Source organism: Cyanistes caeruleus, chromosome 5, assembly GCF_971803275.1.
Source record: "Cyanistes caeruleus chromosome 5, bCyaCae1.hap1.1, whole genome shotgun sequence".
Lineage (NCBI taxonomy): Eukaryota > Metazoa > Chordata > Aves > Passeriformes > Paridae > Cyanistes > Cyanistes caeruleus.
The window spans coordinates 62,331,852-62,356,810 of NC_141705.1; the positions used below are offsets into that span (position 1 = coordinate 62,331,852).

The window sequence follows — 24,959 nt, forward strand, 5'->3', positions numbered from 1 at the left end:
TCAGAGCCTGCAGGAGCACCGGGACTGCCCGCCCGAGGGGTTTGTGAAACAAAGCCTCCCCTCCATCTCTTCCTGTCTCAGCTGAGAAAGCTGTCACGGGGTCCCTGGTTCTGTTTTCTTGCTAACACTGTAGTTATTGTTTGTTTGCCTGGTTATACTAGTAAAGAACTGTTATTCCTATCCCCAGATCTCTGCCTGAGAGCCCCTTGATTTCAAAATTATAGTAATTTGCAGGAAGAGGGTCTACATTTTCATTCCAAGGGAGGCTTCTGCCTTCCCTAGCAGACACCTGTTTTCCAAAACAGAGACAAATGGGCAGCACAGAAGTGAAAGCAGCACTTAAGGTGTAGCTCACCAGTGCCAAGTAAGGAGAATGATCACTTCCCTAGTCCTGCTGTCTACTCTATCCCTGATACAGGCCAGGATGCCCTTGGCCTTCTTAGCTACATGGGCACCTGCTGGCTCATGCTGCATCAACAGCACTCCCAAGCTGTTTTCTGTTGAACAGTGCAGGGTCTTTTGCTCTTTCCAACAGAGAGTGGGCAGCAATGTGCCAGGGGAATCTTTGCCTCTCATCTAGTTCTGCTCTCCCACCACGGGCAGGAACACGTTCCACTAGACCAGGTTACTCAAAACCCCATCCCTGGGATTCAAGGCCTCAGTCTGGCCTTGAACACTTTCAGTGATGTGGCATCCAACAAGACCTCTGAGCAACCTGTTGTAGGTGACAATATAATACTGGCTTTCACATTTATAGATTAACTTTTTGTATCACAAGTATTTTGGTATAGTACAATTTATACTTACTTTTAACTGCTTTTGTATAGTATAATCTGTCAGTTTATGTATACATTGTGTAGTTTATATGAACAGTAATGTGATAAATACATTGTCATAGACATTAGCAAACTGTTAAAAATAGAGACTAAAAATACCTCTATGTAACCAACATGAAAACATAAAGAATGGTGCAAAACCACTAATTTTCCTTACATCTGTGGACTTGTTGTAGTGCATCTAAAAAAATCTTGGTATCTCCCAAGGGTAAAACTCGCCTCTGGTTTGTGTAATGTTAGTTCCTACCTGAAAACCTTCTTTCCCTCCCCCCCCTTCCCATTGGCTGTGACCTCCCTGCATCCCCTAATCACCCCTGCCCCCTGGTATAAGAGATAAGACCCAGAGCATTTCGCTCTCTCTCTTGCCCCGGATGGACGACAGACAATAAACCTGGGATTATTCCAGCAAGTTTGAGCCTCCTGTGTCTAGATACTTTGAGTCCGTGTTGTATCCACTCCAGGACTCCCTCCGCCGCCTACGTCCCGAGACGAGCGGGGCTCTCACCACTGGGGGTGGGACAGAGGGGTCCCCCGAGAGTAGGATTGCAACATGGACTGACACATAAGCGTCCAGAGTGTGAAATAACAGGATAAGAACATGGGAAGACCTTATTTGTAGAATATCATGCAGTCAGGTCAGAGGTTAAAAATCAAGCAAGAAGAGAACCTGGAATATTAGGAGTTCCCAATGAAGTTTGCATAATAAAACATATGAATATGCATGACCCTCAGGAATGATACAGTATAAAGACAAACAGTTTCAAATATACAGTGTGTTCTTTGGCTGTTTGCCAGGAACACCCCAAGGCTGGACTTTCGCCTCTTGTTTTATTTCCTATTAAACTTTTTCAAAATCCTGAAGAGTCACTATTCCTCACAAACCTGTGCCGCTTTCCCCAGCTCACAGAATTGCACGTGTGATTGCACACGATATCGTGTGAAGCAGCACTTACAGCTGTAGGGAGGGGAAAAGGCTCAATTGCTGTGGAGAAGGGATGGGTGGAGTGCCCGGTTCCGGGAGCCCGAGGGTGCCCGGGGCAGGTCGGCCGCTCCCTGGTGCAGGCGAGGCGGGAGGGGGTGGGCGGAGTAGCCGCGTTCCTACGTGGGTCGCGGCACGGCACAGGCTCTCCCGGCCTCCCCGGCTTCTTTTGGCATCGGCTCGAAACTCCTTTCCCCGGACGCGGAGCAGGAGCTCTCCCGACGCTTCTCGGGGAGTGTCGTCTGGGTCGGTGCTGCTGCAGGTGAGGGCGCAGCGGGTATGGCGCTTCCCGGCCAGCCGGATCGGAATGGAACAAGGGGACACGGGAGGACACGGGAGACGGAGCTAGAGCTGAGCCTGCAGAGGGCATGCGATTACCGGAAAGAGCCACGGGGAGTATCGGGGCTCGGTGCTGGCTGCCCAAAGGGAGCAGCAGCGCCTTCCCGGAGAGGTGCGGAGATTAACTTCCAAATGGGAGAGAACCTGAGCACTCCCTGCACTTCTGTGGGCAACAGAAACCTCGAAGGGAGAAGGTCAGTGGTGGGCTCTGAGGTGACGATAGCGCATTCCGCTCCAGAAACGTCGGGAATGGTGTCCCAGTCACCTGCTACGCAGCAGCCCCAGGGATTTCCCAAAAGACGGCTTGCCTTCGGACACTGAGGAGTGAGCCCTGCACTCCTGGTACCGGCTCTGCGCACCAACCGATGCCCGAGGAGTGCTGATGATCCTGTCCCTTCTCTCTCTCCTGCTTAGGAAGAGCCCTTCTCCCGACCCTGGAAGGCCCTGGCACACCTCGCCGATCTCCGTGTTCAGGGGTTAATGTGGGAATCAGAGCAGAATGGATCGGTATCGATATTTCATCTTTAACCAGAGGAACATGGTCGTGCTGGGGATGTTCCAGATAGCCTTCAGCACCATCTGTGTCACCAGTGGGTTCATAGATGGCATTTTCAGAACAGAGTCTCAGCTGGGCAAAACCGGAGCTCCAGTTTGGGCTGGCATGGTAAACTTGTACTATATTTTCTATGCTTTGTTTTGTAGTGGTTTTTTTCCCCCACTGCTACCTACTAGTACTCTTATTGGGGGTGGGAGGGAAGCCAGGATTTCTTGCCCGCTCTTCCCTTGTTTTATTGTTTGAAGTCAGTTAATGAAAGTCTCCTCATCATTATATAAGCAGAAGAGTGCAAGCAGACTTTCCTCTGAAGGAACTAAATCAAATACATTTCTGCTGGATAATGTAGAAAATGGGGCTATAGTGACAATCGACAAAGGTTTTTTTGCAGAAGCATAGTGACCACAGAGAGTCCACCAAAGATTAGGAAGGGAACACTTCATCCTCTCTTCAGGTAGATGAACATCTAGGTGATGATCTCTGTCCCATAGCACAGTGCCCCTAATTTTGGTACTGCAGTGAGGAGTGTGCAGGAGGTATCCCTGCTCCCCTGGCATTCAGCATCTTGATTTATCCTGCTAAGCCATGCTGCAAGGAAACTACATTGAAGAGCTCTCTCCAGTGCAGTGGCTGCCTATCTCCTTTCATTAGTATCTTTCTTTCCTCTACAAGACGCATATGGACTTGAGAAAGCAACATGCATTTTTAGCACGTTAATCAAACTTACTCAATCGGTTTCATTATTTTGCCTGACCCATAAAGCTCTGGTCAGCCATAACAAGGCTGTGCAAGTAGCAAGTGGGCAAGATACATGTCACCCATGTCCTGCCCCCAGGAGATGCTACAGAAAAAATGAGGAAAACTGAAAAAATGAGCAATTATTTTCCCATTTCTGATACAGTAGTTACTCTAATCCAAGCCTTGAAATCACGGGCTTTTCATTACTCTGTCGCAGTTTATCTTCTGAATCTGATGCTAGTCTCCCAAGCTGCCAACTCCTTTTGTGCTCCACAGGTGATGGGAGTCCCAGGCGTCCTAGCTTTGTTCTCCTCGCAGAGGAAGAATCCAGTTCTTGTAAGCCAGAGGGGTAGATGGGTGTTTGTGTGTATGGGGCAGGGGCAAAATGTTGGGGCAATCAAAAACAGTTTGAAGAGGGAATGAGCTGACTGGTCCTCCTAAAGAATTAAGAGCTTATTTCTTTGAGTTATCATCACAAAAGCTGCTGTCTTCATAAGCAAGAGGAGGATGCAGTGTTACCTTGCTTTCTGCTGCAGCAGACAGGCACTGGGCCTAATAAAATGCAAAAATCTGTAAAAACACTTCATTTCAATGCTTTTCTTTTGGTGGTCCTTCATGTTGTTAAGCACTGTACACTAAAATATGAAATTAGTTAAGAGGTTTGCATTTCCTAGGCAGGTTTCTCCAGCCGTGTAAACTCCAAGGGATGATACTGTATGTAAGAGATCTCTAAGACAAAGTCTTTAGACAGCACCTCTGATTAATATTCAGGACTCACCTGTAGCTCAGAAGCTCAGTTTTATGAAAACCTCTACTTCTCCAAGTGACTGTTGTTACTGGGGACGTTGTAGCGTTATGGTAGGTCAAAGGCTACCTGTAATGCTTTGTATTTGCCAAAGGACAGCTTTAATTCCTGCTCCATTTCTTTTTCTCACTAAAATTCTCTGTCTATCTAGGTGAATGTACTGATAGTTGCTTCCATATTCTCTTGTGTTGCCATCCTCATTATAATAGTTTATAGCTTCTTCACACTGAACTATGGTGAAGAGGAGGAGTTGAGTTCTGCCCCAGTCCATGTTATCCATACTGTAAGTATTGATATCATGATTATTTATGGGGAACATGACACCTTTAATCTGCAAACAGTGACAGATGTTGTTGCAGCTAGGTCTAGGGGCCTGTCTGACCCCCAGTTCTGCTGGCAACAAGCCCAGATAGACATCCTGGGAGGGAGGAAGCCTGTCTGCTTACAAACAGAACCAGACTTCTAGGTCAGGTTTGGCTGGTTTTGCTTCTTGGTGCAAAGAGGTGGTGTGGGCTGAGCCATGAAAAAATACTGGTACTGCTCAGGGAAAGGTGTTGAGAGTATACCTGGCCTGGTTTGAGACAGTGGTTGCAAGGTTCAAATCTTTCCAGCAGGCACATCAGGTGATAAAATTACAGCAGTTACAGGGCAGCTGGTTAAACCTGGTCTTATTTCAAGTGTATCCTCCACAGTAAAGCTGAAGAGAAGGAATGATGCCCTTTTGTATCTCCAATCTACAAACAATTGCTTGCTGTGGGGGTGAAGGTATTCCAGATAGATGAAGCTGATGATTAGTTTATTGAAGGACAAATCAAAATGTCAGGCTTCTATAAGGTGCAGTGCAGCAAGAGGATGTTTCTCATATTCAGTGTGAAGAAGAGCAGCAATTCCTTGGGTTTTTACTTATTGTCAAAGCTATTTCCAAACCCAATGCCGTTGAGTAGCATCTCACATTTAATCAACAGCCTTATTTCACTGCTTGCTCTGTTTGAGGTTCATACTTGGTTTGTTTTTCAGAACACAGAAAAACCTTAAATAACACTGACTCTCCTATCATGCGATCATAGCATTCTTGCAGTCATGAGATTATTTTTTGGTGGAGAGCGTCACTTTTTAAATATGGCTTTACCATCTCCTTTTCTGTTTGCAGAGGTTCATACTCAATAAAGTTGTCAAGGGTGCTAACATAGCCATGCTGGCTGTATCCATCTGCAGTGCCTTTTTTGTACTGGCCATGGCTTACTTGGGATGCCGGAGTCTTCCACACTGCTCCTGCTATGACAGTGTAACTGGGATGGTGAGTGAGGAGCCTGGCATACGAGTTTATTTCTACTAAGTGTGAGTAGGAGGGGAAGAAACTGTGGAGAAGGTGTGTTTTTCTCCTATAAACCTAGTCTCAGCTCCTACCTCACTCATGCAGGACTAATTCTAAGAAATTAGGTGGGAAGAGTTTTATATTTCTTGTATTTTTTCCTTTATTATCTCCTCTTAGTTACAGTTTCCTGTAAGATGTAAGTTATGTCTATTTTCCAAAACATTTCTGCTGAAGCTACTGTGGCCTCATTTCCCATAAATTCCTGCTATCCTCAAAAACTGTTGCTCTCATCTTTAAGCCAACAGTTGTTTCTGGTGCAGCATTACAAAGACTTACTGGTACTTACACTCTTGGACTTCAAATTCAGTAATAAAAATAACTCCTGTGCTGTGTGTGAAGTGTAGTGGTGCTGACATATATCATTTACTCCTCATTCATAAGGACTCTGCCTGAAGTGATGGGGGCACATGGCATCTTTGCAAAGTGAGCTCAGTAAATAAATAAATAAATAAACAAACACCAACTACTTCTCTACTAGAGAAATTCTGATGCTGTATTATTAAACACGTGCATCCAACCATATGGTTTGGTAAGGGATTAAAGGGTGCGGGCCACAAGACAGATGTTCCTGACTAAAGATACTGAGTGAGTAAGGTAAGGCTGCTTTAAACATTCAAACTGAAACGTGTTAGGAGGAGTGGACTGTATGGACTTTTAAAATAAGTTCAAGTGTATCTTCTTGATCAAATTTCCAGGTGAGGTATTTGATGGTGCTGTTTTTTTCATAGGAATGGTTGCAACCTAGTGAGGACCAAAATCAGGCTGTGGAAATGGTTTGTGCTGTACAAAGTGAGTAACTCTTGCCTCCACATATCTGAATGTTCACCAGGGATGAGGAAGGAACATTCTGAATAAGGTTTACATCCCAGGCCAAAATCCTGATAACCAAAAGGAACTCAGGATTTTGTGCAGACATCTATACCATGTTTAATGGTTTTCTCTTTCTTTTTTCACACAGACTCTGGGGGAACAATTTTTAACTTCACAGATCAGTTTCCGGCCCAGGATGTAGATGCAGAGGCAAACACATCCAAACCTCCACCATGTATCAGAATGACTTGAAAAATGGCTGAACATCTTACTCAAATGTGGCAAGAGAGGTGCAAGAAGTTCTTAATCTTTAAAGATGGTTATGCACTTTTCCTTGGCCATTTGAAAAACAAAAACACACAGAGTGAACTAGTGAATGTCCAACACTGAGCAGAGATCACAGTGCAGAGGGAAAGATCTGCAGATGATTTTGAACTTTCAGGCTTTGTATAGTAAAATACCTCATTGCCTCTGGAAAGTGAGAGCATTTTTTCCTCTGGCTTTTTACTTAAATTATGTCTTATTTCAGTAAAATTCATCATGTAATTTGCCTAGCAGTGCTAGCCTTAGGTGCTTAAATATTAAATACAATCTTTTTTCTTCAACTGTTTTCTCAATTTCTCTCTCTTACTGCATAAATTATTTGTTTAATAATGAAGGATGCACTTCATCCTGGAGCTTCAGAGTGTTTTCCTTTTCATCTTGATAGGAAAGGAGCAAGTAAAGTTTTTGATATGAAACCTTAATAACACCATTCAGATACCTTTGTCAAAATGTGGTTTCTGTGGGGTGTACATGTCTCAATAAAATTAGTGTTAGCACTGAAGTGTAACTACAGAGTGTGGCAGGAACTGGAGCTGCAGTAGCTCCTCTTATAAAGTAACTTGAGTACTCTAAATTCAGTTCAAGTTTTTTGTAGATTGAAAGTTTAAAAGAAATCCTTATTTTAGGGCCCATTTTACTAAAATATATTACAGATCTAGACCAAGGTGTTTTGTTTTATTTTCTCTAGGGGACCTCTTGGTCCTCTAGACCAAGGAACTACAGCTTCCAGTCAGATTGTGTCATCTCAAAGAGCATATAATTCCCATATGTACTTTATGTTTCACTTTAAGGTGAATGTCAAGTGTTTATCTTGCCTGCAGGCTTTGAGCAGGTGAGAAGTGGGCAGGAGGTATCCCTGCTCCCTAGCATTCAGCACCCTGATTTATCCTGCTGAGCCATGCTGTAAGGAAATTACACTGAAGAGCTCTCTCCAGTGCAGGGGGTAGTAGGTGACTTATCCCATGATACAGATTAGTGCAGCATTTGAACAGGGCCTGGAAAATAAGTTCCCATCTTGAGAAAGTGGGTAGTAGGATAAGTCATGCCCACCATGGGGCATGTAACTCCAGGAATGACCTCATATAAAACTTCTCTAATTGCAGCAAGTAAGATGCCTTTCATGATCCCAAGAGTTGTTCTTCATTTATTTATTTTTTTTTCTAAAGACTGAAGTCCTTTTCATAATGCTGGTAAAGGGACTCTAATACCTACATGGTTTTAAACTAAAGAGGGTAGGTTTAGATTAGATATTAGGAAGAAATTGTTTGCTGTGAGAGTGGTGACACACTGGCACAGATTGTCCAGAGAAGCTGTGTATGCCCTGTCACTGAAAGCTCAAGGACAGGTTGGATGGGGCTCTGAGCAACCTGGTCTAGTGAAAGGTGTCCCTGCCTGTGGTAGGGGGAGTCAGGATGAGGTGATTTTTAAGGTCACTTCCAAACAATTCTATGAATATGTTACACAGCTTTTGTTGTAATCTTGAACAGATAAATACTCAGATCAAGAGAGCAGCCCTAACCACCAGGCTCCCTCCACAGCCCTTCTCAAGTCACATATTGCTTCTTTCACTGCCCAGCTTCAGCCAGGGATGCTGTCCCCAAATTTGGGTGCTTGGACTATCAGCTTAACTTGGGCCTGCAGGTCCTACTCTGGCAACTGAAGGCTTAACTATGTGCCACAGTAGACAAATTTCTCCTAAATTTGGCTCTAAATACCTTTATTAACTTGCCAGCAGAGCCACAGAATGATTGAGGTTGGAAGGGACCTCTGGGGATCACCTAGTCCAACCCCTTCCGATGCCAACCAAAACACATCTGTTGTCTTGTTCATTTGAAGGTATTAATGTTTAAATTGCTTTAATATATTAATTCAAACATTGTGATTCAAAATGGGATGCTGTGCTTTTTCCTCTGAAATAGTGCCTGTCAACAGGCATCAAAGCGCTGAGCGTGACTGCTCTCCCTGTCCTCAGATGCTTCTGCAATGAAATGCTGGGGAGTTTCTTCTTGATTAACATAAACCGCTGTTTTTGTACATTAAAAGAAAGTCAGATTCCCTCAGAGGGCTTTGGGCTCACTGATAACTGAAAGCAGCATGGCTCTGATTAGCCTAAAACAGATTTTGCATTGCTAAAATGCACTGCTCAGACTCTGCATCATTTCTGGGTGGGAGTTATTGTCCCATCCAGGAGTGCTGTTCCATAGCCAGTTGTTGCAGTGTGACATACTGAGCATAATTCAACAACATTTGACTGCTGGGTGAACAGGACAATTTGCTTTTACTGTGAGCATGCAGAGCAACATGTCACCACTCCTTGTTCAAATGCTGTGCTGCTTCCATTGGCTCAGGCAGATAATTCCTGGGATGAGGGTGGCAGTGCTACCACAGCTACTGCAGGCCAGGTCCTCTTGGCACAGCTCTGGGGTACAATCCAAGTACCCAGCCTGGCTTTGAAAGCCTTTGATCAGTGGCATTTAGTAACAGGCATGGCAGGTACTCTTTTGGCTGTGAAACAGCCTTAGCAGCACATACTGAAGTCTTACGGTGTAAAAGAGAAGTATGCTCTATGCTACTTCTAAATAAAAATGTATGCAACTGATTTATCAGCAGCTATAAACTGTCTTATTTCTTACACAGTCCTTCCAGTGGTGCAACTATTGCAGATCACTCATAGATATCATTTCAACAGTTCTTTTTGCGAAAGTGGGGGCTTTCATAAAAATGACAGCTGCAGAATGGAAATTGGTGGGAACTGATTATCAGTTTAATGTTAGTCCACTTTGGTTAGTGTTGCAGAAAATATATTCCTGACTGCTGTTTCCAGTGCTATATTACAGTAACTTCCCAGAACCTACCTGCATCTCCAGGGATATTCCATGGCTTGTGTCACCCCCAGCTTTCACTGGTGGAAGTCAGGTGGAGTTATAGACCCCCATTACAGACCCCAAGCATTTCATGCTCACCTTGTGTCAGCATTTCTTGTATTAAGTCAAAGACAAGGCATTTACATCAAAAAAACTTCTTTACCTCAAGTAGGCTGAGACAAACATTACCCTCTTCCCTGATGCACAGAACAAGGCACACAAAATCCTGAGGTGGATAAAAAAGCCTGCTAGCCTCTCCATTAGCAGTGGCCTGAGTTAATCACCTAGTGTAATCGGAAGGTTAATCAGGAAAGCTGATTCTGGAAGTTAATGTTCAGCTAAGGACAAAGAATTTTTTGAAGTCACTTCCCCAACAGATGGGGCAGGAGATGCAGAGGAGGAGGGAAAGAGGAGGGATCTTCATCATGGCGAGGATCAGGGAACCCTTTCAGGCACTTCTTTGACAACAAGCCTGTTTGGGACTTCTCAAATATATATATATATTTGTATTTATTTATATCTGAATTTTTATTTTTCACATATGGTTTGGTGCAGTTTCTCTCCTATGCTGCTGAACTGCTGGTGCTCAGGGTCAGGGCAGTCTTTCCTGGGTACAAATGTCTTTTCCCTTTTCTGGCAAAAGGCAGTGAGAAGCCAGGGGATACAAAGTCACAGTTCTTTTTCTCCATAGCCCACCCTGTTTTAGCATGTAGTTGGAAATTGAAGTAAAGTTTCTCTGTCGGTGGATGAACTGACCTAAAATATTTTGAGTGGGAAATACATAGGTCTTGGTCATTAAACATACTGCTGACTGCTAGGGAAGGGCAGGCTACAGAAGAGAGCCTTAAAAGAGCTGGGAAAATAGCACAGGAGTACTATTAATGAATCAAAATACAGATATGTTCTGAAAATAGCAAGTGGTATTTGCCTGCAGCTGAGAGGAGGAATATTCACTTTGGTTTTTTGGCTTTTTTTTTCTTATACTCAGTAGAAACCCTACCTAATATAAAAAGCACAACATTCATTTTTTTGAGTGAGACTGTGTAATTTTTTTTTTCTTAGATCATAGAACCACAGACTTCTTTAGGTTGGAAAGGACCTTTAAGATCATTGAGTCCAACCACAGATTCTTATAGGTCCCTTCCAAACAGATATGATTCCATGATTCTCCAGCGCTAACAGCAAATACAGTAAATCCAGTAAATACAGGGAAAAGTTGTTGAACTTAACTCTGACTTGAGGAGAGAAGCCCATTAAAGTAAACAGCATTTTTCAGCCTTCCCTAGCAGTTTCACCATAAAAACAGGAACTGCTTTGTCCTGCACCTCTTCAGGCCAGTCTAACCCAAGCACATTACCAAACTGCAGTTTCACTTGCACTTTCTGAGCTGCTCGGGTAATCTCCCCTCCCCTCCCTACTTACTGAAGTAAACTGAAAAGCTGTTTTATATATTTTAGGGCCAGTTTAGTCTTTTCCTCTTTGTCTGCTCTTCCTTAACCAAAGAAAGGTCCGAGGGACAGAGGACTAAGAATGACAAAGAGCACCTCAAAGGTCCCTGAGCATTTAAAGTGTTTTCCTGTACAGGAGTGGGTATGAAGGATATGGGGATGACCAGGCTTTGGAGAGGATAAATGGTTTGCAAATGCAGGTTCTGCTTTGACTCCTGTTTTATAGGCCCAGCGTACTCTTAGTAGTAAATGACTAAGTATTTTCAGAAAGAGAGAGTTTAGCATATTGCCTCACACCAGTCTTTTTTCTGCCTGTGACCTTTCCAAAGGGGCAGTTGTCCTAGGGTGACTTTATGATGTTTGTATCCCCAGTTGCCTTGTTTATGTTAAATATTAAGTTCTGCACCTTTATGACTGCCTCTGAGAGTGAAGGGAGGGGGAAGAAGAAGCGTGCACCTTGTGCTGAGGAAGAACACTCCCCTGCATCCTGCTCCTGGACTGTGGTGTCTGCAGCACGGACAGACAGCGGGACAGAGCTTCTCTTACTGTTAGTTTTTAGCTAGCTGAGGCAGAGGAGTTCCCTGGACTTTTTTTTCCGTTTTTTCTTGGATCTGTTCAAATCTGCTCTGAACTGAAAAACCCCCAGCCAAACCCTGGGAGCTCACGCCTGTGGCCCACCGGGGCCTGGGCCTCAGTACTTTCCAGCACTGGAGGGACTGATAAGAACCTGAGTGAGCCAAGCTACACCACATGAAAAGGACTTTTTTTTCTTGGATTTGCCATCTCATTGAACAGCAAAAGGTTTTATTGCTTAATAGTATTCAATTTCTGTTAAATAAACAGGTTTTTTTCCACTTCTCTCCAAGGAAATCTCTTTTTCTGAACCAGTTGGGGGAGGGGCCATTTGAATTTTGCTTTTCTGGAGGAACTGCATTTGAAGGTTCTCTCCCAAATTTGCCCTAAACCAGGACAGCAGTGCAAACAGTAAAAAATAATAATAGAAAAGGAAGTACTGAGCTAAGATCAGGGTCTTATGACTCTCAGTTTTCATATGCTCAGAGCTTCACTCAGCCTGGCCTTGAACACTTCCAGGGTTGGGGCATCCACAGGTGCTCTGGGCAACATGTGCCAGTGCCTCACCACTCTCAAAGGGAAGAACATCTTCCTAGTAAATGCAGCATATATATTAAATGCAGGCCAGGGAGAGGATTATGCTGTTTTGGGATTTTTTTAAAGATCACTGCTATTGCTGGGAAATTTGTTTTCCATTAATTTCAAATTATTAGCAAAGGATTCAGTAATTTGTGATTAAGCAGTGATGATTCAGCAAGGCAGAAAACAATACTGTCAATAATATGCACCCAGAGATTGTGCACCTCAGGGAATGTCTCTGGATGACCAGTAGTTCTTACTTCCATTCCTCTGAGCTCTGGAAATAGCTTCCAGAACTACAAGGAACTGCCTTTAGCACATGCTTCTATTTTGCAGGTGGGAGGCTGTGCAGAGCCCATTGAATCTCAGAATATCTCTGGAAACTAGCAGCCATTATTCCTCTCTCAATGCTTCTTCAGAGCTCTCACTGATGACACTATTCAGCTGGATAAATGAGGCCTCCTTTGGGCACCCAGCATTAACAAGAGGAAGGAGAAAAAATCCTGCATCCTCAGAGACATCCTCAGAACAGTGGGATTTTTTTTGTGAGTCCTAGAATCATGACAACTTCTAATGCTATTTATGACTTTAGACATGGTGTTGATTTGTTAAAAGTAACATTACTATTATGCTAAAAGTTAAAATGTTAAAAGTAACATTACTATTTTTAAATAACATATGGCTCTACATTTATCTGGGACTTGCAATCTTAAGCAACATCAGTCAATGACCTCAAAAGTAGGACTCTGGAAAAAAAAAAAGAGTATTAGAATTATACATTCTGGTGAAAGTGAAAATACTCAGAGAGGGGACAAGGAATATGACTTTCAACAAACTTATAAAAGTTAAAGAGGCTTTATTTCTGAATGAGACCAGAAGAAGAGTAATGGAGGAGACTCCTTTAGGGTCTTTACTTACATACAAGGGTCAGTTATCACTATTTTTATAAATGTTGTATCACTTCTGGAATCTGAAATAAATACTGAACATGCCTCTGAATCATCAGGCGGGTGCTTCAGATGCCTCAAAATCACCTAAAGTCATTTCCAGAAAACACTGACAGTACTCCAAGTATTGTGACAGTCTTTTTTGTAGAATTTGTCACCCACACAGACAGAAACTAGAAACTCCTTTAATTCCCTCACAACATTTTTTAAACTATATGGAATTATATTATTAATCCTATTATAATTATTGAAAACAAGTTATAACAGTTTGTGGCAAAGCCAGTTTATTAGGTTTCTGGGATTGTGCTTTGCCTGCCCCCAGCACATACAAAATAACCCAACTTTACAGTCTGGTAAAGTTAAAATACACATACAAAGTATTCAGTACTCTCACATCCATTCTATGGGCAGAACACCACCACTGAAAGCCAGGGAGCAACACTGAATGCTGCATTACTGACCACACTGCCTTCGTGGCAGAACCATTAAAACATGCTTTGTGCTGAACATGGAATTAAACACTTGAGCACCATTTCCACACAATTTTCATGACATGAGGGCCCTTATTTACAAGTTGTGGCAACTCAGATAAAACTTAACAGATGTGCAGGTGGTTCAGCTCAAATTTAACAGTAACACTGCAGCTACATTACTTTCTTACCCCAACCCCCAACCTGACTGACTTTAAAATTCTGAACTCTGGGATATTTTTTATTAAAACAAAACAAAACCAAAAACCCCACACAAATAAATGAAAAACAAACAAACAAAAAAACCAAAAAAACCCCCAACCAACCAAAAACAAAAACCCTCTAAAACAAAACAAAAACTACCCCGCAAACAAAAAACAACAAAAAATATCACAAAAAAAACATCAAAACTTGCTGACATATTTAGTATACAAATAATTAAGAAAGATCCTTCTCAGAAAAAGGATTAAGGACATGAGTGAAAGACAATCTGTCCAACAGGACTGTAAACCATATCTACTCACCACAGTATAAATATCAATTTAAGATCAATCCCTTTCTTAAAGAAATCGTTAAGGACACTAGTGTTAAAAAGGTGATTGTTTCTGAAACAACTGTAAATTCTAGTCATGTAAGGTTCAGAGTGAATACAAAAGCTCCCTTTTACAAGTTTTTCCTAAGCAAAAATACTGTCACAACTGAGGCAGCATTATACAGGAAAAAGTATTACTTTTTGTTTAATTATTTTTAAACATCTTAATCATATTAGACAAATTAAATGCTCTTTCAAAATCCAGAAAAAAGTCTATGCATTTTTTTCTGTACGTATTGCAATGAAATTACATCTTAAGAATTGTAATAGTTTACATAATAACAGTTATCTTGTTTCTGTAATTTGTTTCTAATGTGACCATTAGGGTGGCAGCTTCTGAACTAGCCCTTCCATTTAGTTTCCAGTAAGCAACACATGCTACACATTGCAAAAAAAAAAAATATCTTCATTTATAGTTCAAAAACTAAGTCACCAAACACTGTTTGGTGTGACATGAATGAAGTCATAGATTGCATTCTATGTATATGTATTCTTATACTTCACTTAATGCAATTATGTGCAACTTAGCACCATTTATATTATGAAACTTGACCTTATTTTTGAAACTTGATCTTCAGATTGGACTGAAAAAAGGCAGTTGCTACTATAAGAACAAAGAAAAAGGTGGTCAAGAGGAAAAATTTCCCTCATCAAACCCCTACCAGCTCACATTAGTAATGACAAGGATGTCCTACATAGTCACATTATACATGCATGTTTTTGCTCAAAAATCTGTAATAGATGATGTAGTAGTACTTGGTAGATTTACTCCATATTTCAAGACCCAATTTAGTTTGTGTTTGGACTATTTTAAGAATGTACCATATTTTCAAGCATTCCCATTCCTGAAATATGTTATCAAGTTGGCTTTTCAAGTTATTTGAGAAGCATTCATGATCTCTTAATGCCCTGCAAACCCCTATCTTTGAAAACCAGTATGCTTTTGACAAACTCACCCAGTCTTCTACTTACTCAACTGTTTTTACTTACTCTGAGACACTCAGCTCAAATACAGCACCTTCAGAAATATATAATTTAATTTTAGTAAGATCAGAGAACTTATGGACAGATATAGAGTCCCAGTTTTACCCCAAATCCTGTGCTACAGTACTTTCCACAAGTACAAAATAACATAGTTTGGTATCACATGCCAATTATGAAAAATTAATAAAGTTTTAAGTATCAAATAAATGTCTAGAGGTAGGGAGAAGTTAGTAAATTCTGTTACCACTGCCATGAAGAAACAGACCAAGCTCATAGTGGAATGAGAGGCCAAAACCTAGCAATTTACACCAACACTGGCAGTCCAAACTTTGACAGAATTGTTTGTTTGCTTTTATAATAAAAAGTTACCTGCTTTGTAATTTGCTAGTAGTCACCTAATATTCCTTCATATACCCATTTGCTGACCCAAAACCTAAGTTTCATGGTTGTCACAAAAGGCTTTCTCCTACATTATTCCAATGCAAGTAGCAATGAAAAGTATTAGTAAACTGGCCTACTATTTATAATCTTACAAGTGATGAGAACAACCTCAGACAGCAACAGCTCAACTAGAATTGTTTTGTCAAAACTAGACAAAGTTAATATGGTCCTATATATTTACAGCGAAACTTTAGTAATTCATAAAGTACAATTACAAAGTGCGTGAGCATAAGATGGGCACATCTACACCAGGAAAAATTAAAAAAAAACAACAACACATTAAAGTGCCAAAGAGATTTGCTATAATTGCTACCAAAACCAGGAACTTTGCTAAGATCATAATTTTGAAGCACTTGCAAACAATACAAGGTGATAGCCAGTGACAATGTCATCAGTGACAATCCTAACACCAGCAGGATGTGATAGGTTTTGGTTCGGGCTTTATATGTATTTCATCATGATCTGAGGGTTGACTAAGCATTAATGGCTTGTGACTTTTAAGCTTGTGAGCCAGTGTCATGAATATGGCCTCCACATGGTCATTGTCATTGGGGTTCTTGGCAGAGGTTTCGAACAATGGCATGCTGTGAGTGTCAGCAAACTTCTGGGCCAGGTCCGTGGGCACCTGAATAGCACTTCTCAGGTCACATTTATTTCCAACCAGAATCCGTGGTGTATCATTAGCAAGAAGGTGTTGTTTGCATTCCTCTATCCAGGATGGCAGGCTGTGGAAACTGGCAATGTTTGTCATATCATACACAAACACCACAGCATGTACATTCCTGTAGTAGTGCTGCACCATGCTCTTCCTGAAGCGCTCCTGGCCTGCAGTATCCCACAGCTGTATCTGAAAACAGAAAGAGAAGGAGAGGAAAAAATATTTTATTACTCATCTTGGAAAATAACAAAAATTACCTGCAGTGAGGAGTTACATGATCACAGAAATCTACTCTTCTGAATTCATCATAATGACAAGTTTGTGATGAAGAAAACCACTGCATTCACACAGTTTTAGAAGCTTTGGCTTTCATAGCTGCTCGCAAGTAAGGCCAGGAGGAATGACACAACTTGAGAGAAAAATACATATTTCTGAAAGTTTATTGGAGCCTGTATTTTTTGAGATTTTTACAAAACCAAATCCTGAAGTCTTAGCAATCAACAGCACTTTCATTTGAAAATTAAATATGTTACTTCCCAATACAATTCTTAGCTGACATGATTTTTGTTATTGCCAAAAATAATCTCATCCTCCCCAAAATTTTGTTGTTAGCACGGCATTAATTGCCATGTAAAAGTAGGAAGAAATCAAATAATGCTCAATTTCAACACTAACAACAAAAACAGGACATAGAAATCTTTCTTTGCAGTGTATTGGAATTAAACCCACCTGTGATGAACATCTAACTTAAGCTTATTTAGTGCTTTAACTGGAACCATACTATTGTTTGTAGTATCAAAGTATGCATAAAAGGAAAAAAATTAAAAGTATAAACCTCCTGTTAGCTTAACACGTGACTATCATTTCCAGGCACACACCATTCTGGTCCAAACCAGACTGAACATAGGTGCTAGAAGCTTAGTCAGAATAGAAAGACTTTCAGAAGAACTGAAATGCTTACAGATTTCTGGGGTGCTGAAACACCCACATTAAAACAAAACAAAACAAGTTTTGTAGCACCAGTAGACACTGCAGCATGATGTTACAGTAAGCAAACAGAAATTTTAAATACATTGATCATCCTGTGTAATGGAAGCCTGGAGTCCTCAGACATGTAGAGAATGCTACAGAATTGTACATGGTGATGTTTAAACAAAATTCTCTTCAGGAGATAAGGAGCTGCAATGCACAGCAGTCAGAACCCCTTTACCTACAACACTGCATTACCTGTACACTGTCAGAAATAAATTGGTGTGCAGCTCTATCACACACACCTTAGTGATAATGAAATATCTGAAACACATTTGATTTCTTGGGAAAAAGCTGAGTCCTAGCTTCCTGTCTGTCTTGTACAACTGATCCTTAATGGCTGAGGCAGTTTGATTAGTACTTTGGCTTTTGAGCAGAAAATTTTTCCTCCCTGGGAATGAAAGGAGTTTTCCTTAAGACTCAGAACTCAAGGAATACTAAATGTTCTGTAGACAATGAAGATAAATTTGAAACTTAATCTGTTCTCATTAAAGTTGCAGCTGCTATGTAATTGTTGAAATTGTTCTCCCATTACCATAGCTCTGCATTCCTTTTATCTAAATGTTTCAGTAAAACTTTTCTAGAAATCGCAAATACCTTGAAAGTTGTCTTGTTTACCACTTTAACCAGTGACTTTTTACATTAGAAAAAAAGGAAGCCCAAGTACAAAGGAAATCTGCTGAGAGCAAGAAGATGCATCACTGAGAGGACTACAGTATCACATAAAATTGTTTTGAAAGCTACAACAGTGGAAATATGGTGAAACTGAATAGAAGCAAATGCAAAGTCTTGATAACAGTGACTGACAATAAGGACTTTTTCTTTATGCACAGGGTTCATTAGGCTGGAAATTATTAAAATGGATGACAATCCAGATCCACAAGTCAATCACAGGATATTATGAATCAGTCGTGTGACAGACTAAAGAGAAAAGAGATGTTGTCAGATGGTATGACTTTTTCTGCAATACTATGTTCAGCCCTGGTTGGACATAATATTGCATCCATACTCAAAAAAAGTCAGGTTAGAGCAGGTGGGAATGGCAGCTACTGGTTGCATCAGGGGAACTGAAAGTTTGCATGACAACATCAGAGCAGCTTGGCTTTTGTAGCCTGGTCCAGTTCTCTACAGCTTTTGATCCAGACACTTAGAAGAATCCATGTGCTGCTTCTGAAAGGGTCATCAATCAGCAAGATTGTTAGGAAAAGCAGTGCAAGTTGCCCTGGCTCTGATCCCATTAAATGGTACTCAGTTGCAATCTGCCTCATTTTACAGTAACCCCCCCACTTTTTGCCAATGGTATTACACTCTACATACAACTGACAGCATCTCCATAAGTCTACACAATTGGACTGAAACAGGCACCTAAGTTTGTTTAAGATTCAGTCACACACCCAGGTGAGACATACTTCCAGTTCTGTGCCCTTACAAAACATCATGAAGTCAGGAGACTCACAGAAAATGTTCATGAATATGAGAAATTAAGAGGAAAAATGTCATCTATAAAACACCTCAATTGGCTTTTGCATGTGGGATTGTTTGAAGTTGCTGTTTAGAAGTTGATCATTGTAGAACTGTACTGGTGGATTTTTTTTGTGTGTTCCAACTGAATGTTTGATAGTTCTGCCAACAAGATTGTCAACTGTCATAAGCATTATCCCTATTTTTGTGGTCCCTTACTCATTTATTTGTTGCTATTGATACATTATTTGTAAGTTTAATAATCCCTTTTAAGTTTGTCACTTTCGAGGGCTTCAAAGCAAATCCCCTCGCCAGCAGCATGACACCACGGCAACACTGCATACTAATGAAGAACTTTCCCTCCAAAACCTCAGTTACCCCAACGACAGCAGACTGTTGGAGGAGAAGGTTTTACCAGCACCCATCAAGAGAAACTATAGGGGTGGGACTGCCAGCAACAAGCCGAGGGGACAGAGATGATAAAAGGAGCTACGAGATTCAAAGACCTGCCCTTTTAACTGTGGATTAGCTGCAGCAGAGGACCCGACACTGCAGAATATGGTCTACAGCTCTTTTAGAGATTTTTTTAGTATAAATTTTGAGTGCAGATTAGCTACATTCACCGCAGTGCTGCTGAGCTCTTGCACTCAAAACCAAAACTCTGGTTCGGCCAGAGGATTCCTCAATTGTCAGACCAGGGATTTTTTTAAATTTCCTTTCTTTTTACTTCCTCACCCATTATCCCTTCATCCCCTTTGTTTTTTTCCCTTAATAAACACCCTAGTTTATTTGAACCCCGAAGTTGTGTCTTTTTCCTCACAAAAAAGAAGTGCAGACTAAAGCAATCTTATGTATAGACAATACTATGTTAAGGAATCAGTATAGATAAATCTTGGAAAATGCCGTATCAAAATAATTTGAGGAAGTTAATTTTTGCAGACAGCTGTGAGCTTACAATTCTCTCCCCAGCTTATCCATAGAGCTTATTCACAGCATGACAATTGGTCATGCTTCAGTTAAGCAGAGATCTGCAAGTGTAGTGACAGCCTTGGGTAAAGACGGGGAAACAAAATTAAAGGTTTACATAACTTGCTTAAACTACAGTTCTTCCAATATTTTATTTATATGCAGCATTCAAGCTTGAAGGGCATTATCAGCTGAGTTATTTACACTGAGAGGTAAACCCTTTCCCAATGTTGAAAACTGCACAATTTAGAAGTTTATTTTTTTCCTCATTCAAGTTGAACTTGAGGAAATGGTTCCATTTCTGCCTCTCACCCCAAATATTTTCTCTTCAGAAAAACAATACTGAAAATGTTCATGTTAATGGGTGTGGACTAATGAAGTAACATTAAGATTACTATTTCATTGTTAGTCCAGTAACACCCATCTTCAGGGGACCACAGTTTTTATAACAGCCTTTTAGAATACGGAGTGTGATTGTTTGGTTTAACAGCATAATTCAGCTAATAAAACTGTTCAGAATCACTTGGTCACATTCCCTAAGAAAGACAAATGGCATAAAAAATATTAAAAACACTGACTCAGCTATCACACCCCACCTTCTGATTCTGTTCTGTAGATCTAAAAAGACTCTTTCCTAAACAAGGACTCACTTTCTATGTGTGGTTTATAACATACTGGTAAAAACATAACTGGCCTTGATGCTATGACTCCTTTAAAAATACATGGGGAAAAAAATTGGAATAGCTGAAAGGTACAGAACATGATGTTCACACTTCTTTGAATTTCATTTGCATTTTGCTCTTTTAATGTAGGTCAATGAAGACCGACATCATTGAATTTTTTAATTTTTAATGCTTAGCTCAATTGAGGAAGAGGAAAATTTAGAAGGCAGCAAATACATTTGTTTAAAGTTTTAATTTACTCATCACATTTAGGCATCATATGAACCTGTCAGCCTATTGTACAAGGAAAATACTTGTTCCTGTTTCTTGGAATTCTACACAATTGCTGTGTGGGAGACCCTCAGTGAGAAGAACTGTGCTTGTGTTCCTGCCAAATGACACAGCACTTTTCCAGCTGTGAAGGAAACAGTTACTGCTGTAGCAGCACAAGAAAGAATCATCCAGCTGGGTGGGGGAAGGGAGAAGGCAGAAGACACTACTTCATAACCTGCTTCGGTGCAAGAGATAAAATTCCCTTCAGGGACCAGCAAGGACTACAATAATTGAGTTCATCAGAGCTTCTCTCTCCTGGTTCAACTGGTGCTACCGGAGCTGACTGCTACATTTGAGAAAGGTGAAGAGGAGTGAGAGAAGTTGCCAAAACTGCCCAAAATCAGTTCAAACTTGACAACACTCCCACTAAGAACTAGGGTCCTGGCCACAATGATAAAATGTATTCCTTTAATACTGAAACAGAACTTGCAGAAAACAATGTGTTTCAGAACAGCCCCCTTGACTTCTCCACTTTCCTCAAACAGAACTGGTTTATTTTACATATAATATTCTCAAAAATGCAGCAAAACAATCTACAAAAACATATATAACAGAATGGCAGAATAACCTATGTGAAGCATCTAAGAACTGTGGATTGTGCTATGTTCTTCTTCACTTCTCTCCAACAAAGGTCAGGCATCATTCAGAGGTGATGAAAATGCCAGTAAGTAAGATGGTGCTGACAAGACAATATCCCTCAGGAGGTCTCTCCTCTGTCATAGACAGCAACGGACAAAGGAGTACAAAATTTCAGCTGTCAGATAAGTTCTAGTCAGTGGTTCTACAAAAAAAAAAAAAAACAACAACAAAAAAAAACCAACACAATAAAAACTCCTATTCACCCTTCTTTTTTAGTTGAAAAAGAATATAACATAAAGAATCCTGCAAGAGCAGGAAAGCAAATTTGCTCTCCTTATATATCTTCCATAATTTCTTTAATCAGTAAATAAGCAAGGAAAAACTATATCTTTCAGCTACATAAATGTAAGTTGTAATTATAATGCCTGATGATAATAAATGCCCAAGCACAAGCTTAAGACTACTGTTAACTTCCTTTTTCTGCACAACTGAGCTTTCCTCATAGAAACAAACTCTAATACAGAAGCAGATGGGGATTCTGTTTAAAACCATGTTAGTAAAAAACCTGCATTTGTTAGCTGTTAGAGTATTCTGCAAATGCTGGTTACAATCATCACACAGCAAACTTAGCAGAATCCTAAAAATTAGAAATTGAAACACGTTGCTCAATCCTGAACAATATTCAATTTCCTAATATTTTTAAAGCAAAGTGGTCGTAACAGCGGCACCTACATAGCTCTGTGGCGTTGAAGGTGACAACAACTGTGATGTCCGATGAACAACGAAGCAGAATTTCTCGAAGGCAACACGCTGCTGATAACAGGCACAAGACTAAACTACTGCTAAGAGATCTATATATAAGTCCACTGCAGGATAAATTACTGATCAACACTTGACAAAAGATTCAAGGTTCGGACTATAGTAGGAATTGGTTCACCATCACAGAAACCTACACCGTGAATACCTTTCCAACAAGACCAAGGCCAAGCAGTGGAACAGCTTTAGGGCAGACAGCCGCGGCTGCTGGCGGCACGACCCCACCGAACTGAACTTCGGGGGTATGGCGGTGACAGGAGGCCTGGAGACCCCTTGCGAGGGGTGCGGCCGGGGGCATCCCGCTCTCCCGTTTCCCGGCCGCTGGAGCACTGTGCCAAGCGCGGGCCGGGCGGGGCCGGGCCCGGCGCTGCCCCTCCGCCCGCTGCCCCCTCAGCCCGGGCCGCTCCCGAGGCTGTCCTGAGCCGGTCCCCGAGATACCTTGATGCGTTCGCCGTCGATGGTGACGGCGCGCTCTCGAAAGTCCACGCCGATGGTGGCCTCGGTACGCTGCGGAAAGCGGCCGGCGCAGAATCGGTAGGTGAGGCATGTCTTGCCCACGTTGGAATCCCCGATGACGATGATCTTGAAGATGCGCGAGCGGGCAGGGGGCAGAGCGCCGGGGGCCGCCCCGGAGCCCGTAAGGCTCAGCTCCAGCGAGGATTCGACATCTCCCGCCGCCATCGCGGCCCCGGGAGCGCCGCGAAGCAACCCGGGGCGAAGCTGCCGGCCGCCCACTGCATGCGACGCGTTCCGGCCCACCGCGGGCTGGTCTCGCGAGAGCGAGGCTGCCGATCCTCGCGGGCGGGGCCTGCGCGTGCCAGCGCCGGTGCTTGCGTGGCCGCCGCTGGCGTCTGGGGGCGATGCGCGCGCGGCCCGGCCTACTGGTGGGGCTGGAACGGGGCCTGCTGGGAATCTCCGAGAACCAGGAACAGCCGCAAATAGCTGGGGCTGCGGCGTGCAGGGGACCCGGCACCCATCCGGGCAGCCTGAATGTCGTGAAATGTGGAACGTGTAAGATTTTTGTACGAATGGTTGTTCTTTGATGTTTGATCTTTGTCTGCTTTGCGGCCTAATCAATGACAAGGGAGACTTAATGAAACAGAGCTGCCAAGAAGCTCTAAGTGATGGCCAGGTGTTCCAAAAACAAATTCTTTGTTAGTAAAAATGCCTTATTAGGGTTTGGGGTTGGACAGGCTTCAACGTTTTCAGATCCAGGGGGAGGTTAACAAAGCTTGGGAAGAAGGATATACCACTGTGGACAAAGTGGATGCCCCATAGTACCAAAATTGCCAGAATTTTACCAAATTTTACCAAAATTGCAGAATTTAGAGGACATCTGGCAGAACTCCCAAGATAGGGAAGAAACAAATGATGACAACTTAGTAATTGTGCTGAAATCGGCTCCAGCTGGGCAACAGATAATTCTGGCAGGGTCAGATCCTGACCAACTTGGAGAGCACTGGCCTGAAAAACTCACTGGCCCAACAAGAGAGAGAGAGAGACTGAGCATGGGATTAATTAGCATGAGAAGTGAGAGAGCCAACAGAAGATAGAATACTAACTAATAAGAGAATCATGTGACTTGTAACTAATGAACACTAATCCCATTGTTTGCTAAAATGTTTAAATAGTAAAAAGTTCTCAGAGTTAGGTGCTTGTTCTATTGGATATCATAGAGTCCCAAGTTTGTGCAAACTGAAATAGATAACGTCTCTCTTGAGTTGTTACTGGCTTGTTGGACATGAGGTAAGAAATCCAGTTTTTACGGTGTCAGAGACTGAAATAGTTCATGCCTAAAACATTGATAAAACGTTTTGCTCATTATAAAAAAAACTGTATAAAGAAGCTACAACCGAAGAAGCCTCCCTGAAAATACCTGACTGGGACTTAGGACTGAAAATCATACTGCTGAGATGAGATAAAGGGAAAACCCATTCTTCAATCACCTGAAACAAATAAGTAAACAAGGAAAAGAATGTGAACCAAATGCAGTTCCCCTGCTAAGAATCATCTCTGGCTTGTTTTGGGGTGGGGGAGGCCATAGCCCAAAGAGCCATTTGCTGGGAGCAGGTTTGCACAGATCTCCCCCCAGGCCGAGGTGAGGGGAGGAATTTTCCGTGTGTTGCAACCTCTGCTCAGGGACAGTAAACCCATCTTCCCTTACCCAAACTGGGTATGAACCCCCAACCCTGGGAAGGCCACATCCACAGGACATTCATGTGAGAGGCAGCTGAGGGAGTGCCTTAATCCATCAAACACCCCAGAAGTGACCCCCAGAGTCATTCCTGAGGCCTTGTACTACCGGACTGCACCTGATGCAACAAACCCAGAATCTGTTGTAAGAGACAATGGCAAACTCCACCCCCACCCAGGGAGGTGCCTGGATTTTCCTACCTGGCCTGAGTGTATATTAACCCATTGGATTCTGTGCTTTTTGGGGGGACCTTCACCACCAAGCAGACCAACTGGAGAGGATCAATGGAGCATTGTTGGGATCCACAGAGTGGTGATATTTTCCTTATTCTTTCCCTGTTACTCTCTTTCTGTCTCTCCCACCTATTTTATATTTCTGTCTCGCTCTCTCTCATATTTACTATCAAATAAAACCCATACTATTATCATTGGCATATGGTCTTGTTTGCACCTTAATTCGGGCAGAAGCATTTCTAAGAACCTTAGTGACACATGGGGAGTGTCCATAGGGAATTGCATTTGTGAGATGTTTGCATTGATGTCGAATACTCAAAGGCAGAAGGGGAAGACCAAGAGCATGAGGGCTTGTTTGTAATTGTGGGAAA

At 42.0% G+C, this 24,959-nt stretch overlaps 2 protein-coding genes across 4 annotated transcripts; one reads left to right on the forward strand and one right to left on the reverse strand.

The window, feature by feature from the left end:
* The first annotated feature begins 1,862 nt into the window (after window positions 1-1,862).
* Window positions 1,863-15,472, forward strand: LOC111928909 (uncharacterized). Of its 3 annotated transcripts, none has more exons than XM_023926402.2 (7): window positions 1,863-2,077; window positions 2,569-2,818; window positions 3,722-3,781; window positions 4,402-4,533; window positions 5,401-5,547; window positions 6,354-6,414; window positions 6,584-7,040. In XM_023926402.2, the coding sequence occupies exons 2-7, from the start codon at window positions 2,654-2,656 to the stop codon at window positions 6,685-6,687; spliced, it is 669 nt and encodes a 222-aa protein (XP_023782170.2). In that variant the 5' UTR covers window positions 1,863-2,077; window positions 2,569-2,653; the 3' UTR covers window positions 6,688-7,040. The 3 variants fall into 3 exon arrangements, with proteins under 3 accessions (XP_023782170.2, XP_023782172.1, XP_023782171.2); XM_023926404.2 differs by lacking the exon at window positions 6,584-7,040 and adding an exon at window positions 12,560-15,472 and having other exon boundaries at window positions 1,910-2,077; XM_023926403.2 differs by lacking the exon at window positions 1,863-2,077 and adding an exon at window positions 2,207-2,348 and having other exon boundaries at window positions 6,584-6,908.
* Window positions 13,063-23,042, reverse strand: RAB33B (RAB33B, member RAS oncogene family). Its single transcript, XM_086889797.1, has 2 exons — window positions 22,600-23,042; window positions 13,063-16,504 (listed from the first exon to the last, which is right to left on the reverse strand). Exons 1-2 carry the CDS (start codon window positions 22,840-22,842, stop codon window positions 16,061-16,063), a joined length of 687 nt encoding a protein of 228 aa, XP_086745923.1. The 5' UTR covers window positions 22,843-23,042; the 3' UTR covers window positions 13,063-16,060.
* Between the last annotated feature and the right edge of the window lie 1,917 nt (window positions 23,043-24,959).